The sequence below is a fragment of the Molossus molossus genome, unplaced genomic scaffold (assembly GCF_014108415.1).
Source record: "Molossus molossus isolate mMolMol1 unplaced genomic scaffold, mMolMol1.p scaffold_m16_p_15, whole genome shotgun sequence".
Taxonomy (NCBI): domain Eukaryota; kingdom Metazoa; phylum Chordata; class Mammalia; order Chiroptera; family Molossidae; genus Molossus; species Molossus molossus.
In genome coordinates this window covers 70509772-70527291 of record NW_023425350.1, presented here as the reverse complement: position 1 = coordinate 70527291, position 17520 = coordinate 70509772, and the positions used below count along the sequence as shown (strand labels likewise).

The 17520-nt window shown below is 42.0% G+C and overlaps 1 protein-coding gene across 3 annotated transcripts in view; it reads left to right on the top strand.

Annotated features, from left to right (window-relative positions):
* Positions 1–16755, top strand: part of MRPS5 (mitochondrial ribosomal protein S5) — a 33758-nt gene extending 17003 nt beyond the window's left edge. The window contains exons 8-13 of one of the 3 annotated variants that reach the window (XR_004959736.1): positions 2370–2416; positions 2866–2923; positions 3224–3286; positions 13521–13657; positions 16024–16131; positions 16418–16534. Coding sequence is in view for 2 of the 3 variants with exons in the window: in XM_036263475.1 (XP_036119368.1) it covers positions 2370–2416; positions 2866–2923; positions 3224–3286; positions 13521–13657; positions 16418–16642 (530 nt within the window). In the remaining variant the exon portion in view is untranslated. Of the gene's footprint in view, positions 1–2369; positions 2417–2865; positions 2924–3223; positions 3287–13520; positions 13658–16023; positions 16132–16417 lie in introns of all 3 variants that reach the window. The other 2 variants (XM_036263475.1, XM_036263476.1) reach the window with 2 other exon arrangements.
* Positions 16756–17520: the final 765 nt, after the last annotated feature.

The following is a 17520-nucleotide window of genomic DNA, read 5'->3' as shown; positions in this document are numbered from 1 at the left end:
CCGGTCAAGGGCACGTACCTTAATTGTGGTTCAGTCCCCAGGCCCTGGTTGAGTTCATGTGGTAGCAACCAATTAATGTGTCTCTCTCACATCACTCTCTCTCTCTCTCTCTCCCTCCCTCTCCCCCTCTCCCTTACTCCTTCCCTTTCTCTCCCCTTCCCACTCTATCTGAAGATAAATGGAAAAAGTATCCTCAGGTGAGGATTTAAAAAAACAAAACAAAATAATGCTAAGTTAAAAAACACATATTCAGCGCTGACCAGTGTGGTTCAGTGGTTAGAGCTTTGGTCTATGCACCGAAGGGTCACGGGTTAAATTCCTGGGTAAGGACATGTTCCAGGTTGCAGGCTCAATCCCCAGCCCCAGTCATGGTGTGTTTGGGAGGCAACCAATTGGTGTGTCTCTCTCACCTTGGTGTTTCTCTCACTCTCCCCCCCTACCCCACCTCCCTCCCTCCCTTATACTCTCTCTAAAAATCATTGGAAAAAATATCCTCGGGTGAGGATTAACAAAAAAAACAAAAAAAAACAAAAAAAAACAATTTTATCTAAGACCAAATATAATCCCAATTTTTGTGTTTCTTTTAAGTATATGATCCTATTAACCAATGTCACCCCAATAAATTTTTTATTTAAATTAAAAAAAAAATTGTGTATATGCAAAGAAAAGACTGGAAGGATATACACTGAAAAGGTTAATAACATTTACTCTAATTCATAAGTTTGCCACTCATTACATTTTCTTCTTTTCTATAAAGTTTCCATAGTAAATGCCTGTTCTTGAAATGTGTACCTGAATGTGTAAGGGAAAGAAAACTGCCTGTTTAACCACATTGACACTTTGAAACAAGTCATACATATGGAAGTATGTTGCCAAAGGAAACCAATCTTTCCGGAAATTCTTTATTCAAATATCTTTTTAAAAATATAGACAAAGGGATCATAATATATCTATAATTTTGCACCTTTTCTCAGCATTACCCATAGATCTTCCTGTATTAGCATAAACAAAATACCTCTCATTCTTTGTACTGATTGCATAGTGTTTCATTATGTGGGTAAATACAATTTTTATTACCTTTTTCCTATTGCTGAATATTTATGTTTGCAATTTTGTAGTTTTTTTTTTTTTTTTTTTTAACAGCTTGTACATGTAATTTGTTGTACTTCGGCAAGAATGTCAGTAGGGAAAATTTCTTACACTGAAATTGCTGCCCCAAAATTATATGTTGATAAGTATTGAATGTTGATAAGTATTGCCAGAAGCCTCCCAAAGGTTGCATCATTTATAGTCATCTGTGCTCTCACACCCTTGCCAGCTCTGAATATAATCAAACATTACTGATTGTCAATATCATATAGTAAAACCGATCTCTTTGTTTTGCTTTCTATTTCTTTAACTATGAGAGTTTGGACACCATTTTACAAAATGTTTATCCATTATTTTTTCCTCTTTGAGGTCTGTCAATTCATTTGCTTTGCCCATTTTTCTGTCGGATGATTGTTCTCTTTATGTAGCTCTTTGTAAGTTAAGGACATTGGTTCTTTGTCTATCATACATTTTGACTTAGTTTTTATTTTTTCCACATGTAAGTTTTAAGTCCACAGAAGTTTAGGTCTTTATGTAGCAAGTTTATCAGTCTTTTTACTTCTGGTTTTGTGTCTAGTTTTCTGGTTTTGTGCTTAGAAAACCCTCATTTGAAGGTTATAAATACTTTCCTCTAGGACTTTTGTGGTTTAATTTGTTATATTTAAACTGGGAATTGGAATCTGTTTGTCCCAGGTTCTCAGAAGTCTTACATCTCTCATGGAGCAGTATTGTCTTATGTTACTTTAATTAATGGTGACAGCAGACAGTGGAGGCATTTCTGGTAATGTGTGATAAACCTCACTTCATGGGGTTAAGCACTCACAAGCTCAAGAATCATTGATTTTATCTCCTAGTTCATTGAAATCTGAATTGCATTTGAAAGTTCCATTGAAATCATGGTTTAACTCTATAGCAGTATATGTGTTCCCAAACTTTCTGGATATTTTCACAAGTATTCAAAAATCATGTACCTTGTTAATTTAGGGCATGGTTTTGTGTGTGTGTGTTTTTTAATTGAGTAGATTTATGTAGAGATTTATGAAAGGTAATGTGGATTTTGTAGATATCCAAATGTACTATTTCCCAAATGCCCAGAAGAGACAGACCAGCAAATCTCTGTAGCCTCATGCTTTGTCATTCATTTTGGATAGCAGGTTTCTGTGGGCAGGACAGAAATGAAATGCTATGAAATATTGTGGGAACTGAGACTGGAAATGTGGAGAAAAACATTAAGAGCCCAGTGTATGCCCCTTTTCATACTTCGGCTTTTTCCTTTAAAGGTTTTGCTATTGGGAAAGCCACTGAACGGATGGACGCCTTCAGAAAAGTACGTACATTTTTCCTTTGTTGACAGTAAGAGATCAATAGACTACGTGCTAGACACGATGAGAGCCACACACAAAAATAAAATAAGAACCCTCCCCTGAGGCTTCCTATTTGAGTTTCCCTATCTCACAAAGAGCAGTTTCTAAAATACCTTTGTTCTTTTGAATGGTTTTCATCATACTTGTGATTGTTACTAAAATTATGAGGTAACTGGGAAACACTGACAGAATGTTCAAGGACACTAAGGAAATATTAATTTTTTGAGGTGTGATAGTGATATTGTGGTTAAGTTTTTTATTATTATTAAATCCTTAGCTAGAAATATATACTGAAATTGTGTAAGTTTGAAATTTTCTACAATAAAATACTTTATGAAAGCTATTTTATGAAATCTCTGAGAAAATGTAAGTTTAAACAATAGATTTAAGGAAAGTATTTTTTGTCTTTCAGGCAAAGAACAGAGCAGTTCACTATTTGCATTATATAGAACGATATGAAGACCATACAAGTGAGTGTTGTGTTAATCTTTTAGAATTTACAGGGTTGTGCTTGCTAGTTGTGAGTGGCAATATATCTCTGTGGTAACTTTGTTTTTCTCTGCTTATTGCTATGTTCTTAAAATAAACATATAAAATACAGAAACATACTTTCTCTTTTGAGAGGTAGTGATGGGTGAATCAGACTTTGTTGCTCATCCGTGCCCAGTGTGTGCTAGCTGCTTAGGGTTGTATTAGTTGCTCTGTAATATTTGCAGGGGCATTAAAGCTACACATCTAACCTTGCTCATCTTTATGTTTTCACCCTCCAGTATTCCATGATATCTCTTTAACATTTAAAAGGACACATATCAAGATGAAGAAACAACCCAGAGGTAACTAAAAGAACTCTCATACTTTTTTAAAGTTAAAGCAGAGTAGTTATACTAGTTCTTTCATCTTTTATTTTGCTCACTTTTACTTGAAAGTAAAATGCCAAACAGAAAGGCCTAAGTTAGATTTTTAAGAAGGCTGAGTAATATACCTAAATGATTTTCGAAAGACTGCCCTGCCCTGGCTGGTGTGGCTGGGTTGGTTAGAGCATTGTCCTATACACCACGGGGTAGTGGGTTTGATTGTAGGTTGGGGAACATGCAGGAGGCAGCTGATAAGTGTTTCTCTCTCACATAGATCTTTCTTCCTCTTTTCTCTCCCTCCCTCCTGCTCCCTTCTCTCTCTAAAATCAATTTTAAAAAAGAAAAGAAAGACTGCCCCAATTTGAATTTAATTTTAGAAGTTACCCATTTTTTATTTTCTGTCTTCTAACCCCTACTGTATTTTTCAGGTTTCTATATAGTTTAACCTATTACCTGTGCATTGGGGTTAAATATTCTGCTTTTGAAGCCAAAGCAGTAATGATACATTATAGATAGTTTTTCCCAAAGTATGTTCCTGTGCATCACTATTTTTGGGAGAAGATATTAATAGGTGTTACTTCAAAAAGAACACCAAGTAGGAAAACTGGACTGAGGAAAGTCAAAAAGGTGTTTGTGTATCCTTATGAATGTCGTCATCTTAATATGCTCTGGACAATGGTGTCTCCCCTGGGGACCGAGAATGCCAAGTTTCCAGGCTTTAACCATGGGCGCTTCTGCCTTGGCTGCACTACAAATCATTTCTCATACCACACACATGCGTGGATTTAGCTTTTATTAAACAAGTGTTTTCTACAGAGTCCCGGCCTGGAAGTCTTCACAATCAAAGTCCATGCAGTAAGCCCTCACTTAACACTGTTGATAGGTTCTGCAGAACTGGCTACCACTGGTGGAGCATCTCGTGTGGTCCAGGTGCTGTGCAGCATGCATGCCTTCCCTCAAGTGCTCCCCATCGTGCCCGGGTCATCCAGTGAGCAGTGGCATGGCAGGGTCTGCCTCTGAGGCCCCTCCAAACATCTGCCTTGTACCTCCTTGTATGTGCACCTCTCCAGGTCTTTACACATCAGCACACGCATGCATACACTATTCACAAACACATATATTCTGTGTGTGTATAACTCCACACAGGAGAACATACCACCCCATTGTTAACATGTGAGTCTGTCTCTAGCCACCCTCTAAAGCCCTCAGTTCTCAAATGATCGGGCATAGCTATAGAATCCACAGTTTTCTCTTTCAAATAGAAAGGACAATTCTAGGTAAGAATATAGTTTTTACACATATGTATTGAATCACCAAGAAAAATACGACTTCAAGTGAGTGTGTAGGTTGCTGAGTTTTCCCATTCTTCAATCTTGCTAATCAGAATGTTAGCATTTAAAATTGGGGCTCTTCTCACTCACTCCCACCTGCATTCCAGGTACTGCCAGGCTCGGGGCCCAGCAGTAAACCATATTCAGCTCTCTTGGAGCCCAAATTCTATGGAGGGGAACATCAGATGGACAGGTTCTGTGAGAGCCTGAAGCAGCAGTCAGGATGCTGGTTTGGGGAGATCCTGACCTTGGGAAGGAAGGGTGTCACCTTCAATCTTGTGATTAAAGATCTTGCTGAGGAGGTGTTGAGTGAAGCCTTGAAGATGAGGAGTAGCCATACTGGGAGAACAGGCAGAAAAAGTTCCCAAGGTGGGAAAGCCAGCACCAAGAGGGTGGGGTCTCTGCAAGGTAGGGAGATGTCAGGTCATAGAGGGCTTTGTAGGGGATGGAGTTTTTTTTGTGTGTTTTTGTTTAGTTTTATTTTTTGTTAATCCTCACCCGAGGATATTTTTCCACTGATTTTTTTAGAGAGACTGAAAGGGAGGGAGGGAGACATAGAAGTATTGATGTGAAAGACACATTGCTTGGTTGCCTCCTGCATGACCCCGACTAGGGCTGGGATGGAACCTGCAACCCAGGTTCATATCCTTGACCATGCCTTTGACCTGGAATTGAACCTAAGACCTTTGGTCCTCGTGCCAATGCTCTAACTGCTGAGCCAAACCAGCCAGGGCTGCGGGGTGGAGTATTTTATTTTATTTATGTTAATTCAGAGAACAATGGGAGGGAACTAAGGGCTTTAAGGGGGATGTGATGTGTTTGGTTTGTGTGTTTTTAAAAATTTTTTTTTAATTATTTTTGTTATTTTCCTTTGTCTTCCATTGACACCCTCCTCCCGATCCCCCCGCCCCATCCCCAGCATTGTTCTCTCTGTTCATGGTTATGCATACACACATATAAGTTCTGTGGTTTATTTCTTCCCTCGCCCCCTACCCCCTCTTCTGAGGTTTGTGAGTCTGTACCTGCTTCTATGTCTCTGGGTCTATTTTGTTCATTATATTCTATAAATAAGTGAGATCAAGTGATATTTGTCTTTCTCTGATTGGCTTGTTTCACTTAGGATAATACTCTCCAGGTCCCTCCTTATCATCTCAAAGGATAAGGATCTCTCTTTCTTACAGCTCCATAGTATTCCATTGTGTATATGTACCACAGCTTTTTTTTCCACTCATCCACTGATGGACACTTAGGCTGTTTCCAGATCTTAGCTATTGTAAATAGTGCTGCTATGAACATGGGGGTACATAATATTCTTTCTGATTGGTGTTTCAGCCTTCTCAGGGTATATTCCTAGAAGTGGGATCACTGGGTCAAATGGTAGTTCAATTTTTAACTTTTTTTATTTTATTTTTGTTTTTATCCTCACCCGAGGACATTTTTCCATTTTTTGTACAGATAGAGTGGGAGGGAGAGAGAGGAAGGGAGAGAGAGAGAAAAACATCGACGTGAAGGGACACATCGAGTGGCTGCCACCCGCACGACCAACCAGGGCCGGGGACAAACTGCAACCGAGGTACGTGCCCTTAGCGGGAACCGAACCCGGGTCTCTCCGGACCGCAGGCCGACGCTCTAACCGCTGAGCCAAACTGGCCAGGGCCAATTTTTAACTTTTTGAAGTAACACCATAGTGTTTTCCATAGTGGCTGCACCAGTCTGCATTCCCACCAGCAGTGTACTAGAGTCCCCTTTTCTCCACACCCTCGCCAGCACTTGTTGTTTGATGATTTATTGATGGCAACCATTCTGACAGGTGTGAGGGGATACCTCCTTATTGCTTTAATTTGAATCTCTCTGATGATTAGTGACGTTGAACACTTTTTCATATGTCTCTTGGCCATTTGTATGTTCTGTTAGGAGAGGTGTCTATTCAGGTCCTCTGCCCATTTTTTAATTGGGTTCTTTGTCTTCTTTTTGTTGAGTTGTGTGAGTACTCTATATATTTCGGAAATTAACCTCTTATCTGATGTATGCTCTCCCATATAGTGGGTTCTCTTTCCACTTTGATGGTTGTTCTTTTGCTGTGCAGAAGCTTGTTAGTTTGATGTAGTCCCATGTGTTCATTTTTCTCCTTTGTTTCTCTTACCTTAGGCGTTTCTATCTGAAAATTCTGCTGCATGTGATGTCTGAAGTTTTGTTACCTACATTTTCTTCTAGGATTTTTATGGATTCACTAGTCACATTTAAGTCTTATTCATTCTGAGTTTATTCTTGTGTATGTTGTAAGTTGGTGGTCTAGCTTCATTTTTTTGCATGTAGCTGCCCAGTTTTCTTAACACCATTTATTGAAGAGGCTGTCTTGACTCCACTGTATGCTCTTGCCACCTTTATCAAATATTAATTGAGCATATTGTCTTGGGTCAATTTGTGGGTTCTCTGTTCTGTTCCATTGATCTATATGCCTGTTCTTGTGCCAATACCAGGCTGTTTTGATTACAGTGGCTTTATAGTATAACCTGATAACCTAGTCTTGTGATCCCTCTTACTTTATTCTTTTTCAAGATTGCTGTGGCTATTCGGGGTTGTTTTTGGTTCCATATAAACTTTTGTTGGAGTATTTATTCTAGTTCTGTGAAATATGTTGTTGGTATTTTGATGGGGATTGCGTTGAATCTGTAGATTGCTTTGGGTAGTATGGACATTTTAATGTTAATTCTTTCAATCAATGAACAAGGTATATGCTTCCACTTTTTATATCTTCCTTTATTTCTTTTTTCAATGACCTGTAGTTTTCTGTGGAGAGGTCCTTTACTTCTTTGGTTAAATTTATTCCTAGTTATTTTAATTTTTTTGCCACAATGGTAAATGGGATTGTTTTTTTCAGTTTTTTTTTTCTGTGAGTTCATCGTTGGTGTATAAGAATGCTGTTGATTTCTTGACATTAATTTTGTATCCTGCTACTTGGCCAGATTCATTTATTAAGTCTAATAGGTTTTTGATGGAGTTTTTAGGGTTTTCTATGTATAATATCATGTCATATGCAAATAATGACAGTTTCACTTCCTCCGTTCCAATTTGGATCCCTTTTATTTTTCCTTCATGTCTAATTGCTGTGGCTAAGACTTCCAGTACTAATGTTAAATAAGAGTGGCAGCCCTGGCCGGTTTGGCTCAGCGGTTAGAGCGTCCGCCTGCGGTCCGGAGAGACCCGGGTTCGGTTCCCACTAAGGGCACGTACCTCGGTTGCAGTTTGTCCCCGGCCCTGGTTGGTCGTGCGGTGGCAGCCACTCGATGTGTCCCTTTCACATCGATGTTTCCCTCTCTCTCTCTTCTTCTCTCTCCCTGCCACTCTGTCTGTACAAAAAATGGAAAAATGTCCTCGGATGAGGATAAAAAAAAAAAAAAAAGAGTGGCAAAAGTGGGCATTCCTGTCTTGTTCCTGTTCTTAAGGGAAATAGCTTTTAGTTTTTGCCCAATGAGTATGATGTTGGTTGTAGGTTTTTTGTTGTTTTTTTTTATCCTCACCCGAGGACATTTTTCCATTTTTTGTTCAGGTGGAGCGGGAGGGAGAGAGAGGAAGAGAGAGAGAGAGAAACATTGATGTGAAAGGGACACATCGAGTGGCTGCCACCCGCACTGACCAGGGCCGGGGACAAACTGCAACCGAGGTACGTGCCCTTAGCGGGAATCGAACCCGGGTCTCTCTGTACCGCAGGCCGATGCTCCAACCGCTGAGCCAAACCAGCCAGGGCGGTTGTAGGTTTTTCATATATGGCCTTTATTACATCATGACATGATCCCTTTATCCCCACATTGCTGAATGTTTTTTATCAGAAATGAGTGCTAGATTTTGTTGAATGCTTTTTCAGCATCTATTAATAAGATCATATGCTTTTTATTTTCCATTTTCTTTATGTGGTGTATCACATTTATTGATTTGCGAACATTGTACCATCCTTGCATCCCTGGGATGAATCTCACTTGGTCCGTCTTCTTGGGTTTTTTTTGGAATAGTTTGAGGAGAATGGGTGTTAGATCTTCTTTGAGTGTTCGGTAAAACTCTTCCATGAAGCTGTCCAAGCCTGGGCTTTTGTTTGCTGGGAGTTTGATTACATCTTCAATTTTCTTAGTTGTGATTGCTCTGTTCAAATTTTCTATCTCTCCCTGGTTCAGTATTGGGAGACTGTGTTTCTAGAAATTTGTCCATTTCGCCTCCATTGTTCAATTTGTTGGCGTATAATTGTTCATAGTATGTTTTTTTTGTTTTTTTTTTTTTATCCTCACCCGAGGATATTTTTCCATTTTTTGTACAGATAGAGTGGGAGGGAGAGAGAGGAAGGGAGAGAGAGAGAGAGAAACACCAACGTGAAGGGACACATCGAGTGGCTGCCACCCGCACGACCAACCAGGGCCGGGGACAAACTGCAACCGAAGTACGTGCCCTTAGCGGGAACTGAACCGGGGTCTCTCCGGACCGCAGGCCGACGCTCTAACCGCTGAGCCAAACTGGCCAGGGCATGTTCATAGTATGTTTTGATGATCCTTTGTATTTCTGTGGTGTCAGTTGTTACTGCTCCTCTTTGTTTCTGATTTTGTTTATTTGGGTCCTCTGGTTTTTTTTTTTTTCTTGGTGAGTCTGGCTAAGGGTCCATCAATCTTGTTTATCTTTTCAAGGAACTAGCTCTTTGTTTCATTTTTCTTTTGAATTGTTCTATATCGTTTATTTCTGCTCTAACCTTTACTATTTCTTTCCTTCTTCTGGCTCTGGGTTCTTTAAGTTATAGAGTTAGAAAGTCAATTAGGAATTTTTCTTGTTTCTTGAGGTAGGCCTGTAGTGCTATGAACTTCCCTCTCGACTGCTTTTGCTGTGTCCCATAGATTTTGTGTCATTGGTTTCCAGGAAGTTTTTAATTTCTTTCCTTGATCTTCTTGGTAACCCATTCATTGTTTAATAACATGCTATTTAGCCTTTTAGTGTTTGAATGGTTTTGTGTGTTTTTGTTGTAATTGAGTTTTAGTTTCATGCCATTGTGATCTGAGAAGATGTTTGATATGATTTCAGTTTTCTTGAATTTGTAGACTTAGTTTGTGTCCTAACATGTGGTCTATCTTTGAGAATGTCCCATGTGCACTTGAGAAGAATGTATATTGTGCAGCTTTGGGGTGAAATTTTATATAAATATCATTAAGTCCAACTGATCTTGTTCGTCATTTATGGACTCTGTGTCCTTGTTAATTTTTTTGTCTAGAAGATCTATCCAGTGGTGTCAGTGGGGTGTTAAAGTCACCCACTATGATCGTATTGCTATTGTTCTCTCCCTTGAAGTCCTCCAGAAGTTTTTAAATATATTTTGGTGCTTCCATATTTGGTGTGTATATGTTTACCAGAGTTATGTCCTCTTGTTGGATTGTATTATGTAGGGACCTTCTTTGTTTCTTATTATAGCCCTCGTTTTGAAGCTTATCTTATCAGATAGGGGTATTGCTACCCCAGCTTCTTTTTTTTCATTTGCATTTGCTTGGAAAAATTTTTTCCATCCCTTCACTTTCATCCTGTGTGAGTCTTTTATTGTGAGGTGGGTCTCTTGTACACAGCATATATATGGGTTGTGTTTTCTTATCCAATCTGCTACCCTACCTATGTCTTTTGATTGGAGCATTTAAGCCATTTACAGTTAAGGTTATTATTGAGAGATACTTATTTGTTGCCATTTTTATTTTATGCTTGTGTTCCCCTCTGTCTCTCTGTCTCTGTCTCTCTGTCTCTCTGTTTCTTCTTCTTACAACAGTCCCTTCAGCATTTCTTGCAATGCTGGTTTGATGATGGTAAATTCCTTTAGCTTTTTTTTTTGTTTGTTTGTGAAGCTCTTTATTTCTCCTTCAATTTGGAATGATAGCCTTGCTGGATAGAGTAGTTTTGGATTCAGACCCTTGCCTTTCATTACTTTGTATACTTCATGCCATTCCCTTCTGGCCTACAGTGTTTCTACTGAGAAATCAGCTGACAGTCTAATAGGAGCTCCCTTGTAGGTAACTTTCTGTCTCTCTCTTGCTTTCCTTAAGATTCTTTGTCTTTAATGTTTGCCATTTTTATTATGATATGTCTAGCTGTGAGTCTTTTGGGGTTCATCTTGCTTGGGGCTCTCTGTGTTTCCTGGACTTGGGTGACTTTTCCTTCACCTGTTTAGGGAAGTTTTCTGTCATTTTTTTCTCAAATAGATGCTCTGTTCCTTTCTTCTATTCTTCTCCTTCCAGTACACCTATGATGTGAATGTTGTTACATATTCTTCTATTCTTCTCCTTCCAGTACACCTATGATGTGAATGTTGTTACATATTGTATTGTCCCAAAGCTCCCTTAAACTCTCCTTCTGGTTTTTAATGTTTTTTTCCCATTTGCTGCTCTATTTGGGTTTTTTTCCTACCTTGTGTTCTAAGTCACTGATTTGGTCTTCAGCTTCTTCTAATCTGCTATTGAATCCTTCTAAGGTATGTTTCATAATAGCTATGTCATTCTTTATTTCCTCTTGATTTTTATTCATAGCTTCTACCTCTTGTTTTAAGCTGATGTAGTTCCCACTGAGCTCTTCATAACTCTTATTAAGTTGTTTGTGGTTCTCACTAAATTGTTTGAGCATCCTTAAAATTATTGCTTTGAACTCTTTATCTGACAAATTGCTTTCTTCCTTTTCCTGTAGTTCCTTTTCTTGTGATTTCTCCTTTTCTTTCATGTGGGTGTTGTTTCTTTGTTTCACCATTTTAGCAGTCTGGTAGTTCTAGGCTGGTGAGGGATGTTGGAGTGTGTAGGCAGGTTGGTATATATCAAATAAAGCTGCTGTGTCTCCCAGACTATTTTGGTGTATGGCGCCTCTTGCCTGCTGTGGATCCTGTAGGATTAACAACTGGTGGCCGGTATTGGTCTGTCATGCAGGTCTCCAGTGCCTGTGTCTTGCTGCTGCGTGAGCTTGGGCACCGGATGCTTCTGCTTGTGCCACTGGGGATGGGTCTCATCTGCTGATCTATGCTGCTGCTGCCTGGGGTGCGTGGATCCCACTGGTATCCTGCTGGGTTCGTGGGTCCTGCTGGTACACTGCTGAGGTGCATGGGTCCCGCTGGTGCACTGTTGAGGTACGTGGGTCCAGCTCGTGTGCTTTTGGAGTGCATGGGTCCCACTGGTGTGCTGCTGTGGTATGCTGTTGCTGCCTGGTGGGGCTCAGCTCCTGATCAGTTGCTGCTGGGGGCAATTGTCAGCTCCCAGTTTGCACTGCTGTTGCTACTGCTGCTGCTATTGCCAGGGGATTCTGTCAGCTCCTAATCCTCTGCTGCTGTTGGGGGCTGAGGATGCTCTGCTTCTGGAACTTTGCTGCTGCCAGGAGAGGGGCTCCACTCCAAATCCGCTGCTGCAGTTGTCAGGGGCAGGTCTCGGCTGCCCGAGTCTTGCCACTGCTTGGACTGGGGCACTGCTCCTGATTAACCTCTGCTGATGCTGCTGGGGATGGGTCTCAGTTGCTGATTCATGCTGCTGCTGCCTGGGGATGGATGTCTGCTCCCGAGCCTCTGCTGCTGGGGGTGTGTCTCAGCTCCTGAGCCTCAGCTGCTGTTGGGGGTGGGGCTCCACTCCTGCCTATTCAATACTGTTGTGGGGGAAGGTGCTGGGCTCTGGTTAGGCTTTGCTGTGGGAGAAGGTACTGGGCTCCAACCAGGCTGCTGCTGTGGGGGATGGTGCTCAGCTCCCTGCCAGTTGCAGCTGCTGTAGCAGGCACCTCAATAATGCCACTACTGTGCGCTGGTCTGCATTAACACAGTGGGGTCCACTGGTCCGATGGTGCAAGCGCTCTGATGGACTCAGAGCACTTGGCCCTAGCTGCTCCCCACTGCCTTCTTCCAGAGAAGACCAGGGATCTTCCAAAACACAGGGCCTCCCGGCCGTGCAGGGAGAAGGTCCCTGACAAGCCACTTACCACAGTAGCCAGCTGCTTTCTCTCCACAGCACAGGAACCCTCTGCCCCATGTTTCTGCACTGCTCAAGGTTGCTTGTCAACACTCATGTTCACTCACACTCTCACACTCGCTCACACACTCACCCTTGCTTCAGTCCTGCCTGCCGCCATCTTCCAGTTTGTTGGTATTAAACCTTCTATGGTGGTTTGTGTTTTTAAAGCTCTTCCTGGAGCCCGGCGGTGTGGCTCAGTGGTTGAGCATCAGCCCATGCGCTAAAAGGTTGCCAGTTTGATTCCCGGTCAGGGCATGTGCCCAGGTTGTGGGCCAAATCCCCAGTCGGGGGGCATGCTGGAGGCGACTAATTGATGTTTTCTTGTCTGTGTTTTTTTCTCCTTTTCCCTCTCCCTCCCTCTCTCTAAAAGTCAGTAAAGGAAAAAAAAAAAATTTTAAATAAATAAATAAATAAGCCTCTTCCTAGAGATGGTATTATAAGTAAACATGAGTAGGGCACATGGCTGGAGGGCAGACCAGCAAGGAGGTGAGAAGGACAGGCCAGGAGAACATCAGGGAGAATATGATACCAAAGCCAAAGAGTTTTTCCAGGAGGAGAAGGCAGACATCTCTGCTCAGTGTAGTCAAGGGGTGACAGCAGATATGTCCCTCAGTCCTGAGTCCTCAGCAGGATGCCAAGAACTTTTAGGCAGCTCAGTTAATCTTTATAACAGCTCTGTTGTTTTGCCCATGTGCTTAAGAAATTTATATTATTCCCTTAATCTGAATAACGTCTCATTTAAATAAGGGTCATCAGGGAAGTTACCTAAGTTTTTCAGGGTCACCCAGCTGGGAAGTGATGAAGCCAGACTGTGAACTGGATGGAGTCTCCTAAACCCAGAGCCTGAAACTGTGTGAAAGCCAGCAGGGTGACTGCATTCCTTCCCTTTTCTAGGCTATGGTCTCCACTGCCACCGGGCCATCATCACCATCTGCCGTCTCATTGGCATCAAAGACATGTACGCCAAGGTGTCAGGGTCTCTCAACATGCTCAACCTCACCCGGGGCCTCTTCCATGCACTCTCTCGCCAGGTAACCATGCCAGGGGTCAGAAACAGGAGTTCTGGTTTGCATCTCAGTTGTGTGTACTCAGACCACCATGTCCTGGGGCCACCTGAGGACACAGGTTCTGTGCTTGCGTCAGTCAGGTAGTTCATCCAACTGAAGAGTTAGTACATGAAGATTAACCTTTAAAAAAATACTTCATGGGTGTTTTGAACTTTCAAAATTAAGCATTTTTAAAAGCCAGTAATTACAGTCTGTGTTTTGTTATGGAAAGAATACATGCTTATTCTGAATCTCCAACAATATAGAAATGAAAGTAAAAAGAGAAAGTCCATTTCCTAATTTAGTTCTTTCCGTTGGGACTGGGGTGAAGCCTCTCGGCCCCCGAGCCATTTGTGAGAGCTTTCTTCAGGAGAAGCTAGTGTTCACGGTCTCTGCATAGGTCGCTCAGACAGATGCCTGACTTAGGAGGAGCCATGAACACTAATATGCCAGGTTATCTCTGCACATAGATGGGATCCCTGGGCCACTGCCACCTGCCCCCTCAGCCCGGTGGGCTCACAGTCACTCTGCTTCCAGTGGAGAGGAAGGGCTGACTGTCCCTTGAAAGGGTGGGTAGATCTTCGAAGAGCTGGATGAGCAGAAAAGACAGCTGGGTTCAGGAAGCTCCTTTTTCTGGCCTCCATTTGTTGAGGATTTTGACAGGCTTCCTGACAGAGTGTTTAATGGACCTATGAAATAATTGTAGCTCTTTCTGTTTAAAATAGGAAAATTATCTCAGAAGAGGGGATGGTAGGGGGAGGGAAGAGATAAACCACAGAACTTATATGCATGTAAGCATAACCAATGAACACAGACAACAAAGCTGGGGACAGGGTCAGGGGGATGGGGAGGAAGGTGTCAATGGGAAGAAAAAAGGAGAAACATCTGTAACAAAAATAAATTAATAAAAAATAAATAAAATAGGAAAATTAATTAAAAGAAAAAGCTTTGTTAAAGGATCTTTTTTGAAGAGCTGTGTGTGTGGGGGGGCGTGCTATGGAAAACATCCTTCAAAAGTACTTCTCAATTTAAATTCATTGTTAGAGGTTGTTTTGGGTGACTAAGGTTGGTTTTAGATAGGTCATATGTGTGATCGAGTACACGTGTTCACTGGTATGATATTTTTGTTTTGTTATATTTTGAATCTTCTGATGTAATTACTGTGTAGCATACAAAGCACCTCAGATGCCATCAGCTCTAAAAGAGTTGCATTATTGCCCAGCCAGTTTGCTCAGCGGTTAGAGCGCTGAGTCCTGGACCAATGAGTCCTGGGTTTGATTCTGGTCAAGGGCACCTACCTTGGTTGCAGTTGTCATTGACCCTGGTCGGGATTGTGTGGGAGGCAGCCAGTGGATGTGTCCCTCTCATGTCGATGTTTCTCTTTGTCCCTCGCACTCTATCTGACAACAAATAGGAAAATATCGTCGGGTGAGGATTTAAAAAAAAAAAGAGTTGCATTATTTAATGTGCCACCAAGTTAAATAAAGTGCTGTTGATAATAAGACACCAATTTAAGTGATTTTTGTTTTTTTTTATTTTTTTTTTCCTCACCCGAGGACATTTTTCCATTTTTTGTACAGATAGAGTGGGAGGGAGAGAGAGGAAGAGAGAGAGAGGGAAACATCGATGTGAAAGGGACACATCGAGTGGCTGCCACCCGCACGACCAACCAGGGCCGGGGACAAACTGCAACCGAGGTACATGCCCTTAGCGGGAACCGAACCCGGGTCTCTCCAGACCGCAGGCGGATGCTCTAACCGCTGAGCCAAACCGGCCAGGGCTAAGTGATTTTGTTTTTATGAGATGGTTCATCTCTTTTCTAATTTCAGTTGTGTAGAATTAGAATACTACGAGGTGGACAGAGTCTGGAAACATGAGATGGAACATATCCAGTATTTTAATAAACCATCTCTAAACCATCCACTAAGTGTATTTGCCTGTTTCGAGACTTGGATGGCTTTCTGTCATGAACCCCCTGGCTCTTGTCCACATCCATGGGCAGCAGCTTGTGGTCAGTTTATTTCTTGGCACCACCCCAGACAGCTTCAGTTATTTTGAACCAACGCTCAGACATCATTTTATTTCACCCATAAAAATGTATCTCTGAAAGATAAGGATTTGAAAGTACCTCACAATATTATTTATTATCTTACCCAAAGAATTAGTAGGAATTTAGTATTATCACACATCTCATCAGTGTTCATGGGAATGTCCATTTGTCAGATTTTTAAAAATTGTGTAGTTTGTTTGGATCAGGTTGCAGATGGGTCAGTACATTGTAAGTTTTTGTTGTCTTCTCCCTCACTTTTAATGAGTAGGCCCCCCTGTTCTTCCTTGCGTTTGTTTTGTAGAAGAGACCAGTTGGTCCTGTGGTTCCCCAGTGCTGATGATGTGTCTGTGGGTCCTTCACAGCTTCTCTCCCTTCATGTCCTGTGAATTGGGAGCTAGACTGGGGCTTGGTGAGATTCAGATTGATTTTGGGCACAGCATGGCACATGATTGGCAGGGCTTAGAAGGCCAGGGGCCAAGGCCCCTGCCTCTATCCCAGTTGGGGGTGGGGAGGTGGGATTGAGATGATTCCACCTATAGCAGGTCACCCCAGGATCAACTGAAAGGGTATTTAAGTCCCCTAAGTGGTACAGTGTTGTCACTGCTGACTTACCTCTGGCTGAAGACAGTTCCTGCTTTTGAATTGTAGCTGTGCCTCACAGACCTAACTGCTGTTCTCCATTCGGTCTTGCCCAGGAAACCCACCAACAGCTGGCTGATAAGAAGGGTCTCCATGTTGTGGAGTTCCGGGAGGAATGCGGCCCTCTGCCCATCGTGGTCGCCTCGCCCCAGGGAGCCTTGAGAAAGGATCCAGAGCCTGAAGATGAGGTTCCAGACATCAAGCTGGACTGGGAGGAGGTGAAGGCAGCCCAGGGAATGAAGCGCTCCGTGTGGTCAGGGTTAAAGAGAGCTGCTACCTGAGCTGCCCTCGGCCTCGTCCACCACATGTGATCAGGTCAGCACCTGGAGGAGACACAGCGCACACCTTGGAACGTCAGGGTTTTTTGTTTTTTGGGGTTTTTTTGTTGTTGTTGTTTTTTTAAAAGGAAAGACCAATCTTAATTTCTTTATTTACAAATAATAAATAATTACAGTTTTAACTTACTGAGCACATGTTGTATATCAGTTACCATGATAGGAACTTTACATAATATCTTTGTTTAAGACTACTTGCAATACTCATGAAACTAGGAGAAATAAAAGAATGAGAAGAGTGAGGGAGGTGGGGCCTACCGTCGGCCCCACGCAGAAGTGATGCGCAGTCGGTTGGTAGCACTGGACTGTGGTCACACAGCGGGAAGTGGGGAAGCGGGCGGGCCTTGTTCTTTCCGCCTAGAAATTTTATTTTTATTCAGCCTCCTTGTAGAGATATTCCAGTGGCTGCTGCAGGTATGACATTGTACATGTGTCACTTTCTCACCGGTCTCCTGATGCTGCCTTTTTACCAGTCCAGTGATGTATGGGAACCTTACCTCCCTTTAAACCCCTTCACCCTCCCTGTTTCTGACGGAATTTAAAATTCCCTGTGCCTGCATTGAAAACTGTACACAGTGTGATATTCCTGCTTCAAGCATCAGATATAATACAGAAAACTCAAGAAGAAACAAAGCCCATCGTATTTACTCATAGTTTCACCCTTTCAATTGCTCTTCCTTTCCTCTTGTTATTCCAGGAGTCCTTTGATCATTTTGAGTAAGATAAAAAACCAGTTTTGTATTTCTCCTTTACTGTCACTACTGTCACGCTCACAACACTTTTTTGTTGTTAATCCTCACCTGAGGATATTTTCCCATTGATTT